General features: G+C 35.6%; 1 protein-coding gene across 1 annotated transcript; it reads right to left on the bottom strand.

The window, feature by feature from the left end:
* Nucleotides 1-54: 54 nt before the first annotated feature.
* On the bottom strand, nucleotides 55-18,312 carry LOC134259727 (DNA excision repair protein ERCC-6-like; the record flags this gene model as incomplete). Its single annotated transcript, XM_062742321.1, has 9 exons — nucleotides 55-778; nucleotides 1,216-1,427; nucleotides 1,613-1,814; nucleotides 2,118-2,227; nucleotides 2,671-2,819; nucleotides 15,446-15,635; nucleotides 15,999-16,047; nucleotides 16,329-16,442; nucleotides 18,099-18,312. Coding segments are annotated over 9 exons (1,964 nt in total), but the record flags the coding sequence as incomplete, so codon positions are not given.
* Between the last annotated feature and the right edge of the window lie 252 nt (nucleotides 18,313-18,564).

The raw sequence follows: 18,564 nt of genomic DNA on the forward strand, positions 1-18,564 counted from the left end.
CAATCCTCTTCCTTTCCAATTCTGATGTCCCTTTCCTTCCAAGAGGTGAATCACTGGGCTGAGGACTGTCAGAGAAAGCCGATAAAATCGTAGAATTCAAGTTACTTCTACTTTTGAGCAAATTGGCATTGTCCTTTGATTTTGTTCCCATCAGAGGTCGGAACCTATCAGGGGATATAAAAACTTCCTCTTCTCTCACAGTATTTTCCACCTTTTTCTCGTGGGGTTCTTTCAACCAGGGACTCTGAGACACACTTCTTCTTGGCTTCTTCTTAGCAGGAGAGTCAGTGATTGCTGGAGATATGAGGATGGGGGCTAAGGGAGACCTCGCCTGACCATCGGTTGATCTGTTCAGTCTGAACATATCTGATGATCTCTTGGCTGAAGCTATTATTTGTGAAAGAGGAACATTTTCTTTATTTTCTTCATCCTCCGAATCGATTATAGATTCCTCCTTTTTGTCGCTCTCTGATTCATTTGACAGAGCATCACCTGTCTGCTCCATATCCTCCTCTTCTTCTACATCACCCTCTTCATCTCGGTTTTTCGGAGCCATACCTCCATTATCGGAAGTGTTATTTTCCCTATCATTTGAAATAGGCTCTAACATACTGTCTTTATCCAAAGAGTTCCTTTTGGGACTAGCCCTAATAGAAAGATTTCCCAAATGTTCGATGGTTTGCACCTCCTCCTCTGATTCTGCTGCCTCCATATGTTGTCCTGGACTAAACACCTCAGTCTTTATTGCAGTCTGTTCAGATTCCATTTTGATGTCAGTCTACAATATGAATTTATGAAACAAGATTTTTTCATCCAGAAAAATTCTTTGAGAACTGCATTTTTAAAAAAAAAAAAAAACTCTTTTTGCAGATACATGTAGACTTTTATTCAATATACAGGTATATAAACAAGAATTGACCATATACAATTAAATTTCAAGTCTCTAGAATTGATGCATGTACCGCAAAATGCCACGGATTTGTAAGAGTTTGGAATCTCAATAACTTTCTCTATAATTAACTTTCTCTATAATTACTTCAACCTTAATACCTAGTATCCCCATCTATCTATAAATTTATTCCTGACCTATCTAGTTTGAAATAACAAGGTTTGGTTGCACAAAGATACCAGAATGCAAATAGATGAAAACTACAGCAAGAAAAAACAAAACACTCTATAGACCAGTGTAACCAGCATTTTATATGCATTTTATACCTTGTTTAATTCTGGCTCTGTCTTTACTCTGACTCCTGGTGTGGTGGCAGTCAGATCCACCACCATATTGCTGCCCTTGACGGGGGTGGGCTCTGGGGTCACAAGGTCAATATGACTGGTCTCCAACACTTCAGTCTTCACTTCTCTAACTTCATTGTCTTCCTCTTCTTCGTCATCATCATCATTAACGTTCTCAGCATCCAAGTCTATCTCTGTAAAGAATCAAATTACATCAGGATATTTTTTTTTTATTGAATTAAACAACCCTTTGTTTCAACTTTTGTGAATTCATAATCATTATCTTTGTAATAGTGAAAATATATTGAAACCCCTAAGTTGGGTTTATGAAAAGATCAATTCTGCCAATTTTATCCTTGACCTTTTTGTCCTGACTGACCTTGTACATCCTTGACATCCTCCTCCTCCTGTGTGTTGACCGTCCCCTGGAGATTCCAGTCAGACCAGGGGCGAGAGAACGGTTTCTGGGACCCGGCATCCTCCGGCCCAGCTGGAACATTTCTCTGGTATTTCCCGGTTCTCTGTTCAAAATCCTGTGTTAAATCTGACTCCATCTGAAGCAACTCCTTTGCCTTTTGTACCTATCAAAACATTTTTTTAAATTTACAAAACAATATTTTTAATTTATATGGCTTTGTGTGTACATCATACACTAACATGAGCCAAATGAAATATATCACAGGGTTGTCCCTAAAATAGACAGAGAAGGGAACAATTAAAATAGAAAGAGGTCCTTATATTTTAAGATGTTATTATATACATGTACTTTTGCTATGTTGGCTGATACAGACCCTGTGTTGTATATAACATGTTATTATATACTTAAGCTATATTGTCTAATACAGACCCTGTGTTGTATGTATGTTGAGTTGCCTAATACAGACCCTGTGTTGTATGTAGTCATCTCCATGTTCCACCTCTGCTTCACCGTTGTCTTCAAAGTCGCATTTCTCCTGGGTAAACATCAAGTCATGATCACTGATACCAAATATCTCTGCAACACAAAAAAATATCCATAACATGGCTTATGTCACACACTCAATATTGATGTCTAAACTATGTGCAAAGTTTAGTAAGAGCAATAATTGGTGATACAAATATTTTGGTCACTGACCATGTGAGTAGAGAAATGTGCTATGAGATGAGAATGCAGTTAAAGTCCTTTTGGGAGAAAATTTTTAAAATAACTTTGCACTGACATAAATCTGATAAAACAACACTTTGCCAGAATTATTTTTATTTATTAAAAACTGAGGAAAGTAACATTGGCAGTGACAGAGAACAACACACGAAGTACTGACCGAGCAAGTAGAGAAATGCAATGTCAATACTGACCGAGCGAGTAGAGAAATGCGATGTGACCAATGACCGAGTGAGTAGAGAAATGTGATGTGAGTACTGACAGAGTGAGTAGAGAAATGCGATGTGAGTACTGACCGAGTGAGTAGAGAAATGCGATGTGAGCGTCGAGGGACGAGTCTGTATTTCTCTGGTGACTGTGCATCTCCTCGAGCTGCTGCTGAGTCTTCGAGATCCGTGGATTGTCAAGGGTAAACAACTCTCTCAGCTCCTGCTTTGTGAAGTACCTAAAACAAGAAAAACAGAAAATTTACTGTTCATTTACAGCGGTTTGAAATATATCATTACCATAATCATTAGAAACCTGCTTAGTTCCTAAATCAAATTATCTATAATACATGTATGTTCTGTTCAGATATCTGAAAAAACAAGATGTTTGTAAAACACTCATGCCCCCCTCCCTCAAATAGGAAGAATTTCTCTAAGTTTAAGGGACATAAATCTGACAAAAACGACTCGATTGTACCCAAAACATAATTTGACCTAGATATTCTTATGATAAATCTGTATTTCCAAATTTCAGTTCAGTATGTGGAACCATTGCGAAGGAAACGAACGGAAACTGCAAATAATTGGAATTTTTTCAAGTCCAAGGGGCATTACTCTGACAAAATGGTCTATCATACTCAAAACAAAACTTGACCTAGATATTCTTATGATAAATCTGTATACTAAATTTCATTTTAGTATGTGCAACCACTGCGAAGAAAATAAACTGAAACTTAGTGGACCGACAGACAGCAGCAAAGCATTATGCCCTCCCTTCTTCAAAGAGGAGCATAAAAACCACTTTTATTCTAACACAAAATGCATATTAGTAAAGCCTCAAAGTTGTATGTGCTGTGTTTGACAGAAGGAAGATGAAAATCTAAGCAACTATTCATGGTAAATGGCACTGAATGAACCAAAACTCCAAATAAATTGTTTACACAAAAACATGAACTTACAATATCTCAAGACTGTTGTGCTTTTTTGGGATATTTATAAATTGGTGAATCCTAAAATATCTGATCTATTTTTTTAAAGTCAAAGTTAATTCTAAATTATAATATATCTTACCTCAACTAAATTTCATTCATTAGTTGTATAAATAATAGCGTAACTCAGAAATTCTTTTGTGTTTTTGGCTGTTTGAATAATCCTGCAAACATACAGTCAAACAAATAAAACTACTAATCATGGTCCAAGACTTGTGGGCAAATTTAAAATCAAAAAGGTTCTGCCAAATTTATACCACATTAACTTTATTATTTATACGACTTAACTAGAATGTCTTTAACTTCAGTATATGTAGAATAATTTAATTCATATCTGAATATATGTAAACAGTTCTGGAAAAATCCTTCAATATAAATTAATATGCCCATTACATTATATGTAATTTCATCAATGTAGGTATCTACTGATGTGACAAAGTTTGCAACTTTAATATTTTCCGATCAAAAGGTGTAGCACAAAACAGTCAGGGATGGATGCTTGGGTTCTCAATAGTATCTAATACTAATCCTTCTTAAGCTTCTTACAATCTCTGCTTAATATCAAAGAGATTTAATGTTAGGTAAGTCTGAAACCAGAAAGAATGGCTAGCAAACACATTATCCAATTCAAACACAATTACAGCTAATATTATGAAATGGATTCTAGATTTAAAATTATTACTTCATTTAAATCTATGAGACTGAGTGGATATTGTTTATTTGCAGAAAAAATTTGAATCTTTCTCAATTATATTCTTACAGAAGAAAATTTGTTTTATTGATTATGCATGCAATTGTGGTTTTCATTTTAAATAATATTTAAGTTTCAAGAACTTAAAAAAAAATGTCTCTGAGTTGGACTCTTTTAATTAAAATTAACAAATGTTTGACACATTCTGAAAATTGCTAGAAGTTGTGTAAAAGTGTCAGAATGCCTGTAAAATAATAATCTACAGAAAACAACATCATCTTGCTGGGAAACAAGCCCTTATCTATCTATGTATCACAAAACACTTAGCTATCTCTCAGTGGGGTACAGCAAGGAGAAGAGACATGAGGGGTAGGATTTTATAGATAAATGAATACATAAAATCCTCTTTCTGAATTCATGGATAAAAACATTCAGCAGATATTTTGTATTAAGTGATTTACTAGTTTCTATTCTTCTTCTGGCAATACTCATATTATATTTTCTGTTATCATTTGGACAGAAAAATTGGCAAATCTAGTGGAAAGTTTCAAGTTTTTGTATGATAAATTTTCTTTTCTCAAGGTTCCTTTTAAGAGTTTGTATTTCATGATGATTTCTTTTTTTAAAAATATATCATTTCTTTTTCTAGCACTGAAAGAAACTAAACAATATATATATCTCATATATAAATATGGATTGTTTCCCCTGTGGGTGCCTTATCTAATTACATTACATGGTCTGTCTCTATTCAATTAGTATGGCTTGAGGGAAATTAGCCAGGCTACTCTGACTGGTCAAAACAAACTAGGATTATGGGAGCTCTGACACTTTTTCAGGTCTTTGTCTGGCCAGACCCAAGCTAACCATGGCAACAGCCTACCTGTCCAATTATCACACCATTGTCTGGCAAGTCAATACAAAGGGGGATAATTAAGTTGTTTTTGTGATCAGCCAGCTTTTTTAGGGTGCTTGGTGGATTTACTGATTTAGAAATGCACAAGAAAATAACTCAGAATTAAGAAGAGGACAAAGGAGCTCTAACAAGCTCAACAAAAACCATTTTGCTTGAACTTGTTTTGAGCAAATCCAGAGGTTGATATCTTTTATTCTGTTCCCAGGTTTATTTGTGTTTCAACCACTTTTGGAAAAGGACAAGTATTTAGTGTCAGAAAGAGGTAAAAGTTGTCAATTAATATTGGCTTATTTCTTCTTTAGTTTTGATAAAATTTGGCTAAATTTTAATTATTTGACTTCTATAATATTATTCATATTCTAAGTGCATACACTTATAAAAGAACTATATTTTCTTAGTCTAGCAAAGTTTTACATGTAAATATAAAAATCATATATATATTTGTAAAACCTATTTTTATTTGGTGTGCTACAAGGTGGATCCTTGTCTGTCTTTTTATTTTTCTTTAAAAAGATCTTTTATCTAAGTCCTCTTTTATTTTCATTGTTGTAATCAATATTTTTATGTATTTTCCAAAAACCTTTAAAATTCCTTTTGTTATGAAAATCCAATGAAAATTTCAGAAATTTCCAGAAACATTTTATTTTACAAAATTGCTAATATTTGTTTCCTTTTTCTAAATTGTTGAATTGATTATTTTTACATTTTTTTTCATGGCCTCATCCAATTTTATTGGAATTTGATACTAAAATCCCATTTGAAACTAAATTTCCAGACAATTGTTTACATCATAAATTTGCCAGTATTGTTTAGTAAACACATGTCACCCTAATCACCTTTTGGGGGATGATTGGTGGTGTCATGTAGATGTGCAGTAAGGTTTCGGAATTTTGATTTTGCCCCAGGGGGTCAAATAGGGGTCAAAAAATGACGTTTTTTATGCAAAAAGCCCCATCTTCCCTGAACTCCTCTTACATTTTACTCAGCAGCCTTATCATCTTTTGGGGGATGATTGGTGGTGTCATGTAGATGTGCAGTAAGGTTTCGGAATTTTGATTTTGCCCCGGGGGTCAAATGGGGGTCGAAAAATGATGTTTTTTATGCAAAAAGCCCCGTCTTCCCTGAACTCCTTCTACATTTTACACAGTAGCCTAATCATCTTTTGGGAGATGGTTGGTTGGGTCATGTAGATGTGCAGTAAGGTTTTGGAATTTTGATTTTGCCCTGGGGGGTCAAATGGGGGTCGAAAAATGACGTTTTTTATGCTAAAAGCCCCGTCTTCTCTGAACTTCTCTTACATTTTACTCAGCAGCCTTATCATTTTTTGGGGGATGATTGGTGTTGTCACGTAGATGTGCAGTAAGGTTTCGGAATTTTGATTTTGCCCCAGGGGGTCAAATGGAGGTAGAAAAATGATGTTTTTTTATGCAAAAAGCCCCGTCTTCCCTGAACTCCTTCTACATTTTACACAGTAGCCTAATCATCTTTTGGGAGATGGTTGGTGGTGTCATGTAGATATGCAGTAAGGTTTCGGAATTTAGATTTTGCCCCGGGGGGTCAAATGGGGGTTGAAAAATGACGTTTTTTGTGCAAAAAGTCCCGTCTTCCCTGAACTCCTTCTACATTTTACTCAGCAGCCTAATCACCTTTTGGGGGATGATTGGTGGTGTCATGTAGATGTGCAGTAAGGTTTCGGAATTTTGATTTTGCCCCAGGGGGTCAAATGGGGGTCGAAAAATGACGTTTTTTATGCAAAAAGCCCCATCTTCCCTGAACTCCTCTTACATTTTACTCAGCAGCCTTATCATCTTTTGGGGGATGATTGGTGTTGTCATGTAGATGTGCAGTAAGGTTTCGGAATTTTGATTTTGCCCCGGGGGGTCAAATGGGGGTCGAAAAATGATGTTTTTTATGCAAAAAGCCCCGTCTTCCCTGAACTCCTTCTACATTTTACACAGTAGCCTAATCATCTTTTGGGAGATGGTTGGTTGGGTCATGTAGATGTGCAGTAAGGTTTCTGAATTTAGATTTTGCCCCGGGGGGTCAAATTGGGGTGGAAAAATAACGTTTTTTATACAAAAAGCCCCGTTTTCCCTGAACTCCTCTTACATTTTACTCAGCAGCCTATTCATCTTTTGAGAGATGGTTGGTGGGGTCATGTAGATGTGCAGTAAGGTTTCGGAATTTTTATTTTGCCCTGGGGGGTCAAATGGGGGTCAAAAAATGACATTTTTTATGCAAAAAGCCCCGTCTTCCCTGAACTTCTCCTACATTTTACACAGTAGCCTAATCATCTGTTGGGAGATGGTTGGTGGTGTCAGGTAGATGTGCAGTAAGGTTTTGGAATTAAGATTTTGCCCTGGGGGGTCAAATATGGGTCGAAAAATGACGTTTTTTGTGAAAAAAGCCCTGTCTTCCCTGAAGTCTTCCTTAATGTTACTCAGAAGCCTAATCATCTTTTAGGAGAGTTAAATATTTTGAAAATTATGTAAAACATCAACGTCAAGGGGTAAAAAAAAGCATCACATGCTGGGAAACACCTTGAATTCTTATGAGTAATTAATGTATATGTCAAATGTGAGAGTCATATCTCATCTCAATCAAAAGTTATAAGCAAATGCAACATTTTTGAAAAGTAGAGGCTTGACCTCTTCAAGGTCAAGGTCACAGAGTAAAAATCATGATTTATTTGGAAAGGTCTTATCACAGGTAATAATATACATGCATTATGATATGAATGCCCTAACTTTTCTCCTTCAAAATGATGAATTTATAACAATTTAATTTTTTTGCAAGTAGGTCAAACTTCTAGGTCACAGGTAAAAAAAAAAAACAAGATTTGTTTGTGAAACACTATGCGCCCGGCGGCAACAAAGTTCAAAAAATCTATTTTTAGCATATTGATCACAGTCAAGGTCACAAGGTCATTGACCATGGTGTCATTCGAAAGAACTTAATCAATGGAGTATGCATACCAAATATGAAGTCTCTATCTCCTATGGTTCAAAAGTTATGGCAAAAAGTGTAAAGAGCTATTTTTAGCATATAGGTCACAGTCAAGATCACAAGATCATTGACCTTGCCGTCGTTTGAAAGGACTTTATCGATATCGTATGCATACCAAATATGAAGTTCCTATCTCCTATGGTTAAAAAGTTATGGCAAAAAGTGTAAAAAGCTATTTTTAGCATATAGGTCACAGTCAAGGTTGCAAGATCATTGACCTTGATGTTGTTTGAAAGGATTCTATTAGTGGAGTATGCATACCAAATATGAAGTCCCTATCTCCTATGGTTAAAAAGTTATGACAAACAGTGGAAAAAGCTATTTTTAGCATATAGGTCACAGTCAAGGTCACAAGGTCATTGACCTTGATGTCATTTGAAAGGACTTTATTACTGGAGTATGCATACCAAATATGAAGTCTCTATCTCTTATTGTTCAAAAGTTATGGCCAAGGTTAAAGTTGACAACAGACAGACAGACAAACAGATAAACAGACAAACAGACAAAAAGACAAACAGACAGGACAAAAACAATATACGCCCGGGATCTATCGATCCGGGCGCATAAAAAAACCATGCCATTCTCACAGGTAAATACTAATACATAAGTTTAATATTCAGTAGATATGACCGTGATGACCAAGGTTAAATTTATTGAGACAGATGGACAGTCTGACATACAAATATACATATTTCTATATGAATTGGGTAAAATTGGCCCAGTGGTTCTAGAGAAGTTAAAAATGTAAAAAGTTTTCAGACAAACAGATGGACGACACGTCACGACAGACGTTACATGTTAAGGAAACCAGAAAAGCTCAAATGAGTGTTTTGAAAGGGTTAGAATATGGTTGCAGTATTTGAAAAGCTGTTTTTTTCATGCAGAGATATACATGACCAACATATTCATGTTTTATATTTTCTTTAGTAATTTGTTTGTTTGTTGTGAATACATCTCTCTTGGGAATTTTTCCCTCATATGGAGACACCACCAAATAATAATGAAGACAAGATGTGTTTGTGAAACACTGATGTCCCTGTATGGAAGCCTATGGCGAAGGTTGAAGTTTCTCAAATATATGTCAAACTCAAAGTTCAAGGTCAAAGGATTCAAATTGTTAGTATCAGAAGAAAGTCTTGTCACAAGGAATGCACATGTGAAATAAAGATATCCCTAGTAATTCCTGTTCAAAAGTTAATTGCCAAGGTTAATTTTTTTTAAGTGGTTCAAACTCTAGGGTCAAGGTCAAACATATTTATAATTGTTGACAGTTCACAATGAATACACATGTTAAGCATGAAAGCCCTAGCACCTATTGATCAAAATTTAGGCCAAGTTTAAAGTTTGGTATTTTTCTTGTAAAAATGTGTATCCTAGGTCAAGGGATTTCAGGTAAAAATTAATGGTACCCAAATAAAAGGTCTTAATTGTCACAAGAAATAAACCTATAAAATGTAGAAGCCATTTGTGTAGCCCATCCCACTTAAAACTTATGGGCAAGGTTATAATTTCTGCAGACAAATAGACAGACATAATATAAACACAAGAAACAAAATATGTATAATTAGTCAAATGGAAAAAAATATACTATTTAATTGGAATCACAAAATAGATTGTTATTTCAGGGACAGGGAGTGGGTAGGGAGATTGGAATCCCCCCATCCCCCCCCCCCCCCTCTGGAATTTGCTTTGTTATTTAAACAAGACTATATACTGAAGCAAATAAAAAATGACTTTGGACATCCTCCCCCTAACTGAGAAAACATTGACCACACTATCATTGTTTTTATTTTGTTTATTTAATTTCAGTTTTTTTTTCTCCTGCTTGTCAGGAAATTCTGGGCTGGAAATTTTTTGACTGAGATGTGAACCCCTCTCCCTACTCCCGAAAAAAAATTCTGGATCCGCACCAGTATTGGCAGTAACTGAATGTCACATCGACAATGGCAGATAACTTCACAATATGAAATTCGTCTAGTGTGCCATGCGATGATCTTTGACCCTTTTTGAACTTTAACCTAATCGTTTGGGTTTATTTTACTCCCCACTATACTTAAACTTGTACTTACCGACTGCCATACATGTTTGTCTCGTCAACTTCATGAAATATAAATCCAGTTATAACACAAAATGAATTAATCCAATGCACACCAGACTGCAGCCATTTGTGCTAATTCCATTCGACAAACCTTCGTCGATTCCGTCACCTTATCAGATGAAGTGGGAATCGGCCGAGGTGTGCCAAATGGTGTTTAATCTAAAAATATGATAATGGGTGACGCAACGTGATGTGATGTAGAAATTTACATGTTAACATGTATAGTACAAGAACAAATTTTAAATTAATTCATAACAAACGATGTTTTAACAAAACTTTTCCATCTAGCCTATTCCAAACAGTATGTGCTGTGTGATTGTGGTGTCGACGGGGGGGGGGGGGGGGGGGGGGGGGATTAATAAATTTAAAAAGGTCCTATTATGAGCAAAACATTTATCAAAATCTAATTTACATCATTAATAGAATTCAAACTGGTATATAATGAATTAAGCATGTAAAATAAATATAAGAGGTTCTGAGTTATAGGTCACAGGGCCGGTCTGAGAATTTCATACTCAGTTTGATGAATACATGTAAATCATTGGTGTCGGAAGCAAATTCAAAGTGGGGGGGCTAGGTGTAAAAAAAAATTTTTATACCTTCTAAAAAAAACCTGACAAGCAAAAAAAAAAAAAAAAAAAGAAAACGAAAACATCAATTTCCCAAACACGAAAATCCTATTTCGGGGGGGGGGGGGGGGGGGGGGGGGGGGGGGGGGGTTGAATTCGAACTTCAGTACCATAATTTTGTTTTCTATACACTACCTTTTTCCCATTTTTTACCTACATGTATACTGCCATGTGTCTGTGGAAAGTGGGGGGGGGGGCTAAACCTATGAAGCAATGTTCAATATCTATACTAAGTATATGTTTGGAAAAAAAGCACCGGCCCTAGCCCCCCCCCCCCCCCCCCCTCCCCCGGTTCCGACGCCTATGTAAATTATAGAATTATTTTGACTTTTTCCTTGGAAAGCCGGCCAATATGTAGGAGCGTGTTTTAGACTAGTTCATTTTTTTTTTTACAGGGTGAGGGCTAAAATAGGCTTTGCCTTCTTTCTAATGCCATGCATTCATTCAGACATTTGTAAATAAATTTTTCTATAAATAGAAAGGAGAAAATGTATGACTGGACTGGGATTGAACCATGGATCCCTGCATCACTAGTCAGGTGCTCTACTAGCTGCAGATCTGTAGCTCTCCGAAAAAAAAAATATATATTGATAAACCGGACTATCAATATATTTTTTCGGAGAGCTACAGATCTACAGCTAGTGCTCTACCGACTGAGCTACCCAGGCCTATCAATATACATGTACACAGTCCACTCCAGCCATACACTTTCAATTTCTTCTTTAATTTCCTCTTACAAATAAAATCATGTTACAATAATTAGTTCAAAAATTGGTCTCAACATTGAAATATAAATAAAAATATGAGATGAAAACAAATGAAATATTTCTGTTACTCATTGTATTACTGAAAACTATTATAAAATTAATGTTAAAAATCCCTTGACACAAATTTGTATTTTATCTTTTCATCTGTCACTTGAACATCACCGTACTTTCTATTTTACAAGCCATTAATTTAAGATAAAGTGGGGTGGGTGTTACCTTAATTTTTTTTTTAGACTGAATGATCTAGTTTTATTTATACTTGTAATGTATACATTACATGTGCATGTAACACTTATCTGCTATTTCATGTATCCAGGCAGGCATAGGGTATGATTGGAATCATAGTGTGATAGGCTTCGGAAGCAAATTGAAAGTGTGTGTGTGTGTGTGGTCGGGGGGGGGGTAATTAAAAGAGGGGCCAAACCGAAAAAGTATAAGCCTAATTTTCCATGTAAGTTATTGTATTTTTGTGATGACCCCCACCCCCAACCGTTCCGACGTTTATGACGTGTTACCATCCCGCCCCCCCCCCCATTTGGATCTCAAGAACTAACTAAGTTTTTTTTACTTACAGTCAGTTAAGAAGCGTTCTCTTCGTATTCATCACATTCATATGGAAGCCGCCATGCTGACTCAAGTTAACTGCAATTGCAATCGGGTTTGATGTTTAGAATTCTGCGCATGCGCATTTCGATATCCAGAATGAATCGAAAGTGAATCTCACCCGTCCCGGAGACTCGTTCAAAAAAAATCGAAATGTCGTGAAAGTTGCCTCTCCTGAATATTGTACAGTCGAAGATCAAAAGCCTGAGAGTATGGCGCAATTTATAACCCATGTCTTTTGTTTTTGCTTACTTCTGGAGATTTGCCTGTCAGCATCTGTTGATTATGACAAAAAAGGTAACCAACCTAGCAGTAGCACTCGCTGAATCAGCTGAGTTAAGCATCATTTCATCCTGTCCATCAGTAGCGCAGTGTCGTAGCATTTCCTTGATCAACCAAGTATTTAATGCAGAGATTTCTAGTGGCAATATTGTCATTAGTCACACACTAGCCCCATAAGTATAATGTCCTTACATTTACTATAATGTCTTTAATTGGACTCGAATGTTGAAAGCTACAAAAATTTATAAAATGATTTTTTATACCCTTAATTTAATGTACCATGGACTTATTTGCTGTAAATCATTCAAATTTCTCTCTAATTTTAATCTCCAACAACAAGGGGGTGCTAAACGAACTGCTAAGAATTGTTGCAAAACCCCTTAATTTTATTGATATTTACAGTTACAGCTTTGGTGAAGAATACATATTCTAGTATATTCTTATTAAGGGTAAAAATGAGGTCTACCGAGAAACACCATCTCATTAAAACTATGATTTATGATCTTAAAAATAATACAGGATGGTGGTTTAAGTGCCCCCCCTAGTGGAAGTTTAAACCCGCCACTGAATTTCAAATTGCATAAACTTGAAGGAATATACAGTTAATATTCCCAGTGTGTTTACTCTGAATTATAAATTTCATCAAAGTTTAGATATCTAATGATCTCTATCAAATCAACAAACAACATGAATTTTCAGTCCTAGAGTAATTCTATAGAAAATGTTATCATTTTTTGTAAGATAAAAAGAATCCACTTTAAAATCCACTTTTCATTTCTTTACAATATTGATAGTAAAACATGTGACTGTTCCTTATTACATTATTCTGGAATGTTCAGAAAAGCATTGCAATCAAAGCAAGATAAATGTGGTCTCATCTCACCATTTCAATACCCCCCGCTTGAAAAAGGGAGTAATGTAACTTTTTCTTTTTTGTAGCAAATGTCTGTACGTCCGTCCGTCCGTCAGAGGTCAACTTTGGGGTACCCAACTTAATACAGACTCTTAAACCACTGAGTGAAATTTAATGAAACTTTCAAAAAATCTTGATTACTATTGCCATTCAAGCACAGCTTCCTATTTTATTCAAACATGCCAAAAATTTTGGGTATCCCGGCCACCGCAAAACATGGACTTTGCTTTAATTATAAAAATAGTGTCAAACTAGGACAACTCAAAATTTAGTGAGCTCATTGCTGAGAACTCTAGTTACGATATATCTAGTTTTGTATAAGCATATCATTCAAACCAAATATAAAATTTTAGTATTCACAAATTGTTAAAGACCAAATTCTTAGAGAAAGATCACATTGAGGAGGGGGAGTGATCAGTACCAGTGATGTTATTCAAAGGACAACAGACCAATACCCAAGATGTCAAAAACTATATCACAAAAGAACTTCAGAAACAACTGTGACAGATGAGAGGGTTGCTGATATTGTGGATAACATGTTTTGTGTCTAGTTTTGAGTGAAACTACATAAAATTATTACGGCCGAGGATGAACTTTATCTGGGACGAAAACATCAAATGGCAGGAAAAAACATAAAGGATAACGTTTTATAAAATGATTCAGTTTCGAAAAACTACAAAGAAATTCTTTATTTTTTTAATCTTCAATAAAAGAAATCATCATAATAAAAAAAGTCTGAATATTGAAATGAAAAAATAATTAATCCATTTATCCGTCGTGCATGTGAACATTTACCACCATCGGATTTTTTTTTTTATAATTTTCTGGCTAACAATTTCTAAAATCTTCAATATTTTCGATTGTTCGTGCGTTAACAAAATTTTATCGTTAGAAAGATTTCTCTTCAGAATCGATCACTATTAATTATCTTCACCCTTTCATTACGAATATAGACAAACGCTAGAGGAAATTCGAGCATTAATTCTGACATAAATTTCTGTACTACTTCGTGTTTGTAGCCTTTGTACAAAATAAAACATCTTTTGTAAACTATATGCCGATTATGCTGAATATTTATCTTATATCCCATTTCTTAAAAAATAATTTTATTATCGTCGGACGTCCAATTACGGCAAATTGAGCCAGTTTCTGTGGACGGTCTTTTTTTCTACAGGTTTCGTGGACGATATAACACTTACAAGTAACAAACAGCAGTGAAGATTGAAAAGAAATATTTAATGATGTCAATGTTTTAATAATATACGTATTTTCAATTATTTTTTGAAATAGAATTTAAACATATGGAGTTTTCTAACCCGCGTGTATACAAGGCGGGTACATGAAAGAGTTTGGCATGCGACAAGGCCATTCTCTTCAAAATAAGCAACCTCAGATTATCAGGTAGCTGACCTGTCAATCAAATCAGAAGCTGTTGTTTTTTAATGATTGACAGGCGGTAAATTATTGATCTTGAATCAGGTAGATTTTGGGGGCGTTAACATAAAACTGGGTGTTTAAGTATATTTACTGATTCTTTTCAAAGTTTTTCACAACAATTATTCATTTTTCTATGAAGACATTTAGCTGTGTCGGAAACCTGGAAATATGTCCATAGGACATTAATGCTCCACCCCAGGTCTCATTTGTATTGCAACACGAAAAGGAATGTGCCTCAATTGCATAAAGGTTCAAGGTTAAGGTAAAGGAGGAAAATATTTTGGACACAGCTGCACAGCTCTCACTAATAAGTTTCAGTATAGACATGTATTAACAAAAATATCTTCATAAGTTATTTAAAACTGAGCTACATGCAAATTAAATAAAATAACATGGTCAAGGTTACAGGGTCAGGGACTCAGGGTAAAAATATTGAAGTGAACATGTAATAAAAGATACATACATTTGTAGGTATTGTCAGCCTTTATTTACCTGCCTGGCTTTTACAATGTACTTATAGGTTTGCTTTATATTTACCTGTAGGGATTTTTGGAGTTCCCGGTTGTCTGGCGGGTTATGGAGTCTTTAAATATCTGTCTGCGGTAGATTTTCTCCTCCACTGTACCACACGTAATGAGGCGGTAGATAACGACATTTTTATCCTGACCAATCCTGAAGACCCTATCCACAGCCTGGGCATCAGTGGCAGGGTTCCAGCTAGGATCATCTAAATTACAACACATACTGTCCTAGTGCATGTAAACTGCTGGATATACTGGCATATATGTATTTGTATGGGCAATATTTTTCTTTACAATTAACTAATAATTTTTTTCTTGTTCAATGCCTCAAAAAAAAAAATCTTTTTAAAACAATATGAGTGCCATGGCAACAAATTAAAGAGTGGTGCATGAGACAGCAATTTTCATGTCTTTTTGAAGAATTTTTACATTGAACTAAAAGATTATGATGAGACTTTAGATTTGTTGGTGTGTACTTATAATAAATATGAATATTTATATGGTCTACCATGTGCACCATGTCATTCTGAAATCAGACCCAAACTCTATTCGCTTCCATTTTTACTCACATATGATGACTCTATCTGCAGCTGTCAAAGTCAGACCCACACCTCCCACCTAATTAAAACAAAATTTAAATTAAAAAAAAATTCTAAATAACTTCAGACTTTAAATTCATTTAAATAAAAATCTGTTCAGTAGCAAACAATGTTTAAATGCATTTCTAACTTCAACTGCTTCTGATCATACATGTAGTTAAAGTCCATAAAAATTAAATTACTTGAATATTTTCATTTATTGGACATGTGATCTCATCTCCACAGGGTTACATTTGGATGAGAAGAACATGTCCATTCAATCTAATGAACATGTATTATTTCAAACCAGTGTCAGATAACCTGTGTTGTGAGTAGGAACACGGAGTAACTCATGTCCTCCTGGAATGTGGCGATTCTTCTGTCTCTCTCGCTCAGCTGAGTAATAGTGCCATCCAGCCGCATGACCTTGTGACCCTGATACAATTTAACCTTATCATTAAATACACAGGTTCTCTAAGAATGTACAATTGTACATTGATTAAAGAGAGCTGAAGCAGATTGGGAATCTACTATACAATATTATTTTTAAATAATTTCTTTCCTTAACATCACTAGATACAACAAGAGGCCCATGGGCCACATCGCTCACCTGAGCACTGTGGTTTGGAAAAAGTAGAATTTGTTTATTATTGAAAAGCTTAAATCCAAAAGTAGGCCCATGACCAATCATGGCTTTGCTATTCTTGAGAAGAAGATTTTTAAAGAATTTTCCTAAATATTTCTATGTAAAACTTTGGTCGGCCATTGTGGCCCCGCCCTACCCCCGGGGGTCATGATTTGAACAAACTTGAATCTACACTACCTGAGGATGCTTCCATATAAATATGATCAATCATGGCTTTGTTATTCTTGAGAAGAAGATTTTTAAAGCATTTTCCTATATATTTCTATGTAAAACTTTTCGGCCAGTGTGGCCCTGCTCTGCCCTCGGGGGTCATGATTTGAACAAATTTGAATCTACACTAAGATGCTTCCATATAAATATGATCAATTATGGTTTTGTTATTCTTGAGAAGAAGATTTTTAAAGAATTTTCCTATATATTTCTATGTTAAATTTTGGTCGGCCATTGTGGCCCCGCCCTACCCCCGGGGGTCATGATTTGAACAAACTTGAATCTACACTACCTGAGGATGCTTCCATATAAATATGATCAAAAATGGCCTTGCTTTTCTTGAGAAGAAGATTTTTAAAGAATTTTCCTATATATTTCTAGGTAAAATTTTGGTTGGCCATTGTGGCCCCGCCCTACCCCAGAGGGTCATGATTTGAACAAACTTGATTCTACATTACCTGAGGATGCTTCCATATAAATATGATCAATTGTGGCTTTGTTATTCTTGAGAAGAAGATTTTTAAAGAATTTTCCTATATATTTCTATGTAAAACTTTGGTCGGCCATTTTGGCCCCGCCCTACCCCCGGGGGTCATGATTTGAACAAATTTGAATCTACACTACCTGAGGATGCTTCCCTATAAGTTTCATCTTTCCTGGCACAGTGGTTCTTGAGAAGAAGATTTTTATACCATGCCACCAAATTTTCATTAATTCCAAATTATCTCCCCTTGAATGAGGGCGTGGCCCTTCATTGAACAAACTTGAATCCCCTTAACCCAAGGATACTTTGTGGCAAGTTTGGTTGAAATTGTCGCCAGCGGTTCTTGAGAAGTCGAGAATGTGAAAAGCTTACAGACAGACAACGGACAGACGGACGCCGGACAAAATGTGATCAGAAAAGCTCACTTGAGCCTTCGGCTCAGGTGAGCTAAAAACTATTTGCTAGATACAACATAAATCACTATGACTTCACCGTATCCATAATTTGGTATACAGTACTGATATCTCAGTAGATTGATTTTTTCAGTATATTAAATTTCATGATCATGAAAGATGACACTTCTTTATACCACTGAATACTATTTTACAAATAAAGAATTAAGAAAACATGTTTAATATGCTTCCATGTTAACCCAAATTCTACTACAGAAAATAAAAGTATGACACACCTTTATGAAGAATATTGCACTGACACTTGGACCAGCCTAATAGGAATGTGACCTTGACCTTACCCTGTTGGAGATAAGCTGTTGGATAATGTCCAGCATCTTCCTGGACTGAGAGAAGACGAGACAGCGATGTCCCTCCCGCTTCATCTGGTCCAGTAAATCCATAATGATGATCAGTTTCCCCGACTCCTGGATCAGGACATTGTCTGGCATGTTCTTGATTTGATTGGCTGCGCACTGGTGGCCTTCCTCTGACTCAAGGGCGGAGTCATCTAACCTACACACACACAGACAATATAAAATGTTCATGTGAATCATATACAGTTATATTTCAATAAAGTATTACACATACACATAGATTCTAAATCAATATTCAGAGTAATAAGAATATGGCATGTACTATTCTATGATTGTATGCATTTATCCTATAAATCCTTGTGATCAGTACTTACGCATGCTCTCCATCCAGACCAAGTTGAGCGCACGCTCTCCGTGACAAGAGACGAGGATGGTCACAGATTCTTCAAAT

Source organism: Saccostrea cucullata, unplaced genomic scaffold (genome assembly GCF_032062105.1).
Source record: "Saccostrea cucullata isolate Sc308-1 unplaced genomic scaffold, CSIRO_AGI_Scuc_v1 ctg12433, whole genome shotgun sequence".
NCBI classification, from domain to species: domain Eukaryota; kingdom Metazoa; phylum Mollusca; class Bivalvia; order Ostreida; family Ostreidae; genus Saccostrea; species Saccostrea cuccullata.